General features: G+C 49.3%; 1 protein-coding gene across 1 annotated transcript; it reads left to right on the top strand.

Annotated features, from left to right (window-relative positions):
* Positions 1-278: 278 nt before the first annotated feature.
* LOC311119951 (uncharacterized protein) lies at positions 279-8902 on the top strand (the record flags this gene model as incomplete). Its single annotated transcript, XM_084194595.1, has 3 exons — positions 279-434; positions 6869-7300; positions 7696-8902. Coding segments are annotated over exons 1-3 (1764 nt in total), but the record flags the coding sequence as incomplete, so codon positions are not given.
* Between the last annotated feature and the right edge of the window lie 569 nt (positions 8903-9471).

Below are 9471 nucleotides of genomic sequence, written 5' to 3'. Positions count from 1 at the left end.
TCACTTCAGTAGCAGCCAGATAGACAGAGCAGCAGCAGAAGGGAAACAACACATAGACAGAATGGACGCTCGCTGTGGGACTAACAACACAACACTATGACTCTCTGCAGCAGTAGGACTAACAACACAACACTATGACTCTCTGCAGCAGTAGCAGCACCGTAGCAGTCTACAGCTGGGCTCTCTGCAGTGACAGTCAGGGGGGAGAGTAACTAGCTCTGCTCTGCTCTGAGACAACCGACCTTGGACCTTATCAACAGGAACTAACCTCCATCCCCCCCACTCTGCCCTCCTGGACCGTGGCGTGGCATGTGTACTGTCCTGCAGGTGTTCCTGAAGGAAGAGCTGGAACACAGGCTGGAGAAGGAGAGGGAAGAGGTACGGAGACAGGCGGGCATGGTGATCCGGGCACACATACTCAGCTATATGGCAAGGTGGGTACTGGAGCCGGGCCTGGGGAAGAGGGCTGGGGGTGGGTACTGGAGCCGGGCCTGGGGAAGAGGGCTGGGGGTGGGTACTGGAGCCGGGCCTGGGGAAGAGGGCTGGGGGTGGGTACTGGAGCCGGGCCTGGGGAAGAGGGCTGGGGGTGGGTACTGGAGCCGGGCCTGGGGAAGAGGGCTGGGGGTGGGTACTGGAGCCGGGCCTGTGGAAGAGGGCTGGGGGTGGGTACTGGAGCCGGGCCTGGGGAAGAGGGCTGGGGGTGGGTACTGGAGCCGGGCCTGGGGAAGAGGGCTGGGGGTGGGTACTGGAGCCGGGCCTGGGGAAGAGGGCTGGGGGTGGGTACTGGAGCCGGGCCTGGGGAAGAGGGCTGGGGGTGGGTACTGGAGCCGGGCCTGGGGAAGAGACTGGGGGTGGGTTATGTGGCTGGGGGTGGGGCTGGGGATATGTCTGGGGGTGTTGTTAGTTCATGTTCTCCAGGATTTGTGTGCACTGTATGTATTTGAGTATGCATGTGTGAATGTTTTTGTTTATACAGATGATTCTGTGAGGGGAGTGGCAGTGTTATGACAGTGTCTTTGTCGTTTAGTAGGGAGTCTACTTATACTAGTGTAATATACTGTATCAGTATGTTTGAAAGATATCTTTAATTTAACATTTTTAATAATCAACCCAAAATAGAAGCCTGGGTGTGTCTTACAAGTGGGACTATTTGGAATGGGTTTGGACTGTGTCCCAGACAAAGTGGAGGAAGATCAGTACCAGTGTCTAGATACTAGATGATATGTAGAACCAGTCATATCTGGATTATGAACTCTGGTCTCAGAGCAAAACATATTATATTTTACTAAAATCTGAGCCACTCCAGTTAATATAAATTACTTTACGTTAGATTACCAATGTAATAGCGGTCGTACAATATAATACGAGTTGTAGGACGTATAGTATACTACGTCTTAATCGCATTTGACCGGTTTAGTACGATATGCTACTTTCGACTGCTTTAGTATGATATGCTACGGTTAACCTACTCTCCATACCAAACGTAACATACCATACTAATTTGAGTGTCCCGATTTACATCTACTATGTTACATCTAGTAAATGTAATGTAACCTAACGTAAAGAAACTACATGGAGTGGAATAGATTTTAGTAAAATATAATAAGTTTTTCTCTGAGACCAGGCTGATAAATATAGCAGTTACATTTGAAGAGCAACATTATATTCTCAACAGTCTGTCAGTGTTGTGGATATTACTAACCTTGATTAACATCTAGCTGCTGCTACCATTTAGAGAAAGATTAGACAGTCCAACAGTTTCAATGTCTTGATCTTTGGTGATCTAACATATTATTTTATAGAATACAGTTGATCTAGTTGTTGTTTGAACATATTGGCATAGTTCCAAACCTGATTCAATACATGATGAGATGACTGCACAGTATTGTGAGCAGAGCTCCAGACAGATTAGAGTAGAGTAGAGCTCCAGACAGATTAGAGTAGAGTAGAGCTCCAGACAGATTAGAGTAGAGTAGAGCTCCAGACAGAGTAGAGTAGAGTAGAGTAGAGTAGAGTAGAGCTCCAGACAGAGTAGAGTAGAGTAGAGTAGAGCTCCAGACAGACTAGAGTAGAGTAGAGTAGAGTAGAGTAGAGCTCCAGACAGAGTAGAGTAGAGTAGAGTAGAGTAGAGTAGAGCTCCAGACAGAGTAGAGTAGAGTAGAGTAGAGCTCCAGACAGACTAGAGTAGAGTAGAGCTCCAGACAGACTAGAGTAGAGTAGAGTAGAGCTCCAGACAGACTAGAGTAGAGTAGAGCTCCAGACAGAGTAGAGTAGAGTAGAGCTCCAGACAGAGTAGAGTAGAGTAGAGTAGAGCTCCAGACAGACTAGAGTAGAGTAGAGCTCCAGACAGAGTAGAGTAGAGTAGAGCTCCAGACATAGTAGAGTAGAGTAGAGCTCCAGACAGAGTAGAGTAGAGTAGAGCTCCAGACAGAGTAGAGTAGAGTAGAGCTCCAGACAGACTAGAGTAGAGTAGAGTAGAGCTCCAGACAGAGTAGAGTAGAGTAGAGTAGAGCTCCAGACAGACTAGAGTAGAGTAGAGCTCCAGACAGACTAGAGTAGAGTAGAGCTCCAGACAGAGTAGAGTAGAGTAGAGTAGAGTAGAGTAGAGTAGAGTAGAGCTCCAGACAGAGTAGAGTAGAGTAGAGTAGAGTAGAGTAGAGTAGAGCTCCAGACAGACTAGAGTAGAGTAGAGCTCCAGACAGAGTAGAGTAGAGTAGAGTAGAGTAGAGTAGAGTAGAGTAGAGCTCCAGACAGACTAGAGTAGAGTAGAGCTCCAGACAGACTAGAGTAGAGTAGAGCTCCAGACAGAGTAGAGTAGAGTAGAGTAGAGTAGAGTAGAGTAGAGTAGAGTAGAGCTCCAGACAGAGTAGAGTAGAGTAGAGCTCCAGACAGAGTAGAGTAGAGTAGAGCTCCAGACAGAGTAGAGTAGAGTAGAGTAGAGCTCCAGACAGAGTAGAGTAGAGTAGAGCTCCAGACAGAGTAGAGTAGAGTAGAGTAGAGTAGAGCTCCAGACAGACTAGAGTAGAGTAGAGTAGAGCTCCAGACAGAGTAGAGTAGAGTAGAGTAGAGTAGAGCTCCAGACAGAGTAGAGTAGAGCTCCAGACAGAGTAGAGTAGAGTAGAGCTCCAGACAGAGTAGAGTAGAGTAGAGCTCCAGACAGACTAGAGTAGAGTAGAGTAGAGTAGAGCTCCAGACAGACTAGAGTAGAGTAGAGCTCCAGACAGAGTAGAGTAGAGTAGAGCTCCAGACAGACTAGAGTAGAGTAGAGTAGAGCTCCAGACAGACTAGAGTAGAGTAGAGTAGAGCTCCAGACAGAGTAGAGTAGAGTAGAGTAGAGTAGAGCTCCAGACAGACTAGAGTAGAGTAGAGTAGAGTAGAGCTCCAGACAGACTAGACTAGAGTAGAGTAGAGCTCCAGACAGAGTAGAGTAGAGTAGAGTAGAGCTCCAGACAGACTAGAGTAGAGTAGAGTAGAGTAGAGCTCCAGACAGACTAGACTAGAGTAGAGTAGAGCTCCAGACAGACTAGAGTAGAGTAGAGTAGAGCTCCAGACAGACTAGAGTAGAGTAGAGTAGAGTAGAGCTCCAGACAGAGTAGAGTAGAGCTCCAGACAGAGTAGAGTAGAGCTCCAGACAGACTAGAGTAGAGTAGAGTAGAGTAGAGCTCCAGACAGACTAGACTAGAGTAGAGTAGAGCTCCAGACAGAGTAGAGTAGAGTAGAGTAGAGCTCCAGACAGACTAGAGTAGAGTAGAGTAGAGTAGAGCTCCAGACAGACTAGACTAGAGTAGAGTAGAGCTCCAGACAGACTAGAGTAGAGTAGAGTAGAGCTCCAGACAGACTAGAGTAGAGTAGAGTAGAGTAGAGTAGAGCTCCAGACAGAGTAGAGTAGAGCTCCAGACAGAGTAGAGTAGAGTAGAGTAGAGCTCCAGACAGACTAGAGTAGAGTAGAGTAGAGTAGAGCTCCAGACAGACTAGACTAGAGTAGAGTAGAGCTCCAGACAGACTAGAGTAGAGTAGAGTAGAGCTCCAGACAGACTAGAGTAGAGTAGAGTAGAGCTCCAGACAGAGTAGAGTAGAGCTCCAGACAGAGTAGAGTAGAGTAGAGCTCCAGACAGACTAGAGTAGAGTAGAGTAGAGTAGAGCTCCAGACAGACTAGACTAGAGTAGAGTAGAGCTCCAGACAGACTAGACTAGAGTAGAGTAGAGCTCCAGACAGAGTAGAGTAGAGCTTCAGACAGAGTAGAGTAGAGTAGAGCTCCAGACAGAGTAGAGTAGAGTAGAGCTCCAGACAGAGTAGAGTAGAGTAGAGCTCCAGACAGAGTAGAGTAGAGTAGAGCTTCAGACAGAGTAGAGTAGAGTAGAGCTCCAGACAGAGTAGAGTAGAGTAGAGTAGAGTAGAGTAGAGTAGAGCTCCAGACAGAGTAGAGTAGAGTAGAGCTCCAGACAGAGTAGAGTAGAGTAGAGCTCCAGACAGAGTAGAGTAGAGTAGAGCTCCAGACAGAGTAGAGTAGAGTAGAGCTCCAGACAGACTAGAGTAGTGTAGAGTAGAGTAGAGCTCCAGACAGAGTAGAGTAGAGTAGAGCTCCAGACAGACTAGAGTAGAGTAGAGCTCCAGACAGAGTAGAGTAGAGTAGAGCTCCAGACAGAGTAGAGTAGAGCTTCAGACAGAGTAGAGTAGAGCTCCAGACAGAGTAGAGTAGAGTAGAGTAGAGTAGAGTAGAGCTCCAGACAGACTAGAGTAGAGTAGAGCTCCAGACAGAGTAGAGTAGAGTAGAGCTCCAGACAGAGTAGAGTAGAGTAGAGCTCCAGACAGAGTAGAGTAGAGTAGAGCTTCAGACAGAGTAGAGTAGAGTAGACCTCCAGACAGAGTAGAGTAGAGTAGAGTAGAGTAGAGTAGAGCTCCAGACAGAGTAGAGTAGAGTAGAGCTCCAGACAGAGTAGAGTAGAGTAGAGCTCCAGACAGAGTAGAGTAGAGTAGAGCTCCAGACAGAGTAGAGTAGAGTAGAGCTCCAGACAGACTAGAGTAGAGTAGAGTAGAGCTCCAGACAGAGTAGAGTAGAGTAGAGCTCCAGACAGACTAGAGTAGAGTAGAGCTCCAGACAGAGTAGAGTAGAGTAGAGCTCCAGACAGACTAGAGTAGAGTAGAGTAGAGTAGAGCTCCAGACAGAGTAGAGTAGAGTAGAGTAGAGTAGAGCTCCAGACAGAGTAGAGTAGAGTAGAGCTCCAGACAGACTAGAGTAGAGTAGAGTAGAGTAGAGCTCCAGACAGAGTAGAGTAGAGCTCCAGACAGAGTAGAGTAGAGTAGAGCTCCAGACAGACTAGAGTAGAGTAGAGTAGAGTAGAGCTCCAGACAGACTAGACTAGAGTAGAGTAGAGCTCCAGACAGAGTAGAGTAGAGTAGAGCTTCAGACAGAGTAGAGTAGAGTAGAGCTCCAGACAGAGTAGAGTAGAGTAGAGCTCCAGACAGACTAGAGTAGAGTAGAGTAGAGTAGAGCTCCAGACAGAGTAGAGTAGAGTAGAGCTCCAGACAGAGTAGAGTAGAGTAGAGTAGAGCTCCAGACAGAGTAGAGTAGAGTAGAGTAGAGTAGAGTAGAGTAGAGTAGAGTAGAGCTCCAGACAGACTAGAGTAGAGTAGAGCTCCAGACAGAGTAGAGTAGAGTAGAGCTCCAGACAGTCTAGAGTAGAGTATAGTAGACTAGAGTAGAGTAGAGCTCCAGACAGAGTAGAGTAGAGTAGAGCTCCAGACAGACTAGAGTAGAGTAGAGTAGAGTAGAGTAGAGTAGAGCTCCAGACAGACTAGAGTAGAGTAGAGCTCCAGACAGAGTAGAGTAGAGTAGAGCTCCAGACAGTCTAGAGTAGAGTATAGTAGACTAGAGTAGAGTAGAGCTCCAGACAGAGTAGAGTAGAGTAGAGCTCCAGACAGACTAGAGTAGAGTAGAGCTCCAGACAGAGTAGAGTAGAGTAGAGCTCCAGACAGACTAGAGTAGAGTAGAGCTCCAGACAGTCTAGAGTAGAGTATAGTAGACTAGAGTAGAGTAGAGCTCCAGACAGACTAGAGTAGAGTAGAGTAGAGCTCCAGACAGAGTAGAGTAGAGTAGAGTAGAGCTCCAGACAGACTAGAGTAGAGTAGAGCTCCAGACAGACTAGAGTAGAGTAGAGTAGAGTAGAGTAGAGTAGAGTAGAGCTCCAGACAGACTAGAGTAGAGTAGAGCTCCAGACAGACTAGAGTAGAGTAGAGCTCCAGACAGAGTAGAGTAGAGTAGAGCTCCAGACAGACTAGAGTAGAGTAGAGCTCCAGACAGTCTAGAGTAGAGTATAGTAGACTAGAGTAGAGTAGAGCTCCAGACAGTCTAGAGTAGAGTAGAGTAGAGCTCCAGACAGTCTAGAGTAGAGTAGAGCTCCAGACAGACTAGAGTAGAGTAGAGCTCCAGACAGTCTAGAGTAGAGTATAGTAGACTAGAGTAGAGTAGAGCTCCAGACAGACTAGAGTAGAGTATAGTAGACTAGAGTAGAGTAGAGTAGAGCTCCAGACAGTCTAGAGTAGAGTATAGTAGACTAGAGTAGAGTAGAGCTCCAGACAGAGTAGGTGAGATGTTGTTTGAACAATGAGTAGACAGCCATACAGTTACTTGTGTCTTTTGTTGTCCCCTCCCCATAGGAAACACTATAAGAGGTAGTGACTGACTATGTGTCCCCATAGGAAACACTATAAGAGGTAGTGACTGACTATGTGTCCCCATAGGAAACACTATAAGAGGTAGTGACTGACTATGTGTCCCCATAGGAAACACTATAAGAGGTAGTGACTGACTATGTGTCCCCATAGGAAACACTATAAGAGGTAGTGACTGACTATGTGTCCCCATAGGAAACACTATAAGAGGGTCCTGGCCAGCACCGTCACCATCCAGAAGAACTACAGGGCTCACTTCTGGAGACGCGTGTTCCTGCGGCTCCGCACTGCAGCTGTCGTTCTCCAGAAACACCAACGTGGTCGGCTGGCCCGAGGCCTCTACTGCCAGCTCTCTGAGGAGAAGAGGAGGAGAGAGGAGGAGGAGAGAAGACAGAGGGAGGAGGAGAAGAGGAGGCTGGAAGAGGAGATGAGACGAGAGGAGGAGGAGCGGAGGAGGAGAGAGGAAGAGGAGGAGGAAGAGAAACGGAGGGTGTTAGACCTGGAGGAGTTGAGGAGGAAGGAGGAGGAAAGACTGAGACTACAACAGGAGCAGGAAGCACTGAGGAGAAAAGAGGAGGAGCTTAGCAACAGACAGGAAGAGAAGAAGAACACTACAGCTAACAACAGGTACACCAACCAACACTGGTACTGTACTGTCAGCCAATCACAATCTCCCCCTGTCAGCCAATGACAATCTCCCCCTGTCAGCCAACAACACATTGCTTTGTCTGCAATACTCTCTTGAATCTCCCCGTCTAATCACACATGGCTTTGTCTGCAATACTGTCTTGAATCTCCCCGTCTAATCATACATTGCTTTGTCTGCAATACTGTCTTGAATCACCCCGTCTAATCACACATTGATTTGTCTGCAATACTCTTGAATCACCCTGTCTAATCACACATTGCTTTGTTTACAATACTCTCTTGAATCTCCTCGTCCAATCACACATTGCTTTGTCTGCAATACTCTCTTGAATCTCCCGTCTAATCATGTTCTTTCTCTTCTTCTCTCCATTTAGGAACTCCCTGGGGATGGATTATCTTGCTCCCCATAAGGAGGTGTACCATAAGGAGGTGTCCCTGTCCCACTCCCTGCACCCCCACACCTCCGAGGAGGAGTCCCGTCAGATGGAGGAGATCCTCCGGCTGGAGAAGGAGATCGAGAGGCTGCAGCGCCAGAGGGAGGACGGGGTGTCCATGTTAGGGGACGGCCTGGAAGGGAGCAGGGAGGAGCTCCGGCAGAGGAGGGACGCAGAGATCTACAGGCTGGAGAAGGAGGCGTCTCGCGTGGCCACAGAGTTCCTGGAGCTCCTGGACTTTGGGGGTCTGGAACAGTGTCTGTCCAGCGAGGAGAACCTCCACGACCCCTCAGAGAGCACCACTCCCCTGGCCCGGGCCGAGGAGGTGGAGGAGTGTCCCAGTAGTGGTATCCCCCTCCCTGACTTCCCTCTCCCTGCGGAGGTCCCTCTGGACCAGGAGCTGTTCTCCTCCCTCCCTCCTCCTCCTCCGGCCTTCGCTGAGGGTCTGGTAGCAAAGGCCCTGGCCCTCTCCCAGACCCCATGTTGCCCCCCTGTTTACTCCCCTCTCACCTCCTATGGGTCTAGTGCCCCTACACACCACCCTGCTCATCCACCTCCTCTCCCTGCCCTCACCACCGGAGGAGGTAAAGCTTTGTGCCACCAACCCACCAGGAGAACAGAGGTGGCTCCAGACACCAACAGAGGACCCAGGAGAGGAGAGGTTATACCCAACAGACCCTGCGCCAGGGTCGATGTTATGCCCACCGGGGTAGACGTTACTCCCACCACAGTACCTGAGGCTGTGCCAGTGAGAAGAGCAGGCATAGTGCCCTCTAGAGTGGGGGCCAGGGAGGCCGGGGAGGCCGGGGAGGCCAGGGAGGCCAGGGAGGCCAGGGAGGCCGGGGAGGCCGGGGAGGCCAGGGAGGCCGGGGAGGCCAGGGAAGCCAGGGAGGCCGGGGAGGCCGGGGAGGCTGGGGAGGCTGGGGAGGCTGGGGAGGCTGGGGAGGCCAGGGAGGAGTTCTCCTTCAGCATCCTACCAGACACAGAGTCAGACTATGACCAGGAGGAGTTTGAGGAGGTGCAGGGGAGTACTGGCTCGGGAGACGCAGCCAGTATCACGGACGGACATGCTGCTGATGAGGAGGTGCTGAGGAAATCATCCTGTACTCAGAACAGCCTGGACTCCTTCAGAGGCAGCTCAGACTCTGTGAGTACTAGCGTGTTTACATACTACACACTAGATACTACATACTGCAGCCCGGACTCCTTCAGAGGCAGCTGTACTGCGTTTATATTTTAGTCATTTAGCAGACGCTCTTTTGGAGATTGATATGCTGAAACAGTTCTACAAACTGAAAGAGTTAAAGAGCGTTTTCCTTGAGCTTTTTTAGCCCACTCTGATGGGGTGTTACAAGACATCGTATTGGCCCCAGCCTTGTATTGGCCCTAGCCTTGTATTGGCCCCAGCCTTGTATTGGCCCCAGCCTTGTATTGGCCCCAGCCTTGTATTGGCCCCAGCCTTGTATTGGCCCCAGTACTCCTGTCTATCTACAGCACATAGATATGTTGGACATAAGTACATCCTTCTACAGCATGTGTTTCACAGATCACATCGCTCCCAGTCATATTGTTCTGGCTTGACGTGCTACAGCTAGAGCTGTTGTGGTGACCGTATTACCGCCACAGTCACGAGTCATGGCAGCAGTCAAATTCCACGTGACCTTCAGTCACAGTAATCTCCTTTTCTGCACTCTAGACATGCTTTGGCAGTACCTA

The sequence above is a fragment of the Coregonus lavaretus genome (genome assembly GCF_964263955.1).
Source record: "Coregonus lavaretus genome assembly, contig: HAP1_SCAFFOLD_9858, whole genome shotgun sequence".
Taxonomy (NCBI): Eukaryota; Metazoa; Chordata; class Actinopteri; order Salmoniformes; family Salmonidae; genus Coregonus; species Coregonus lavaretus.
Note: the sequence above shows the minus strand (reverse complement) of the source record. Positions and strands in the feature narration are given on the sequence as shown.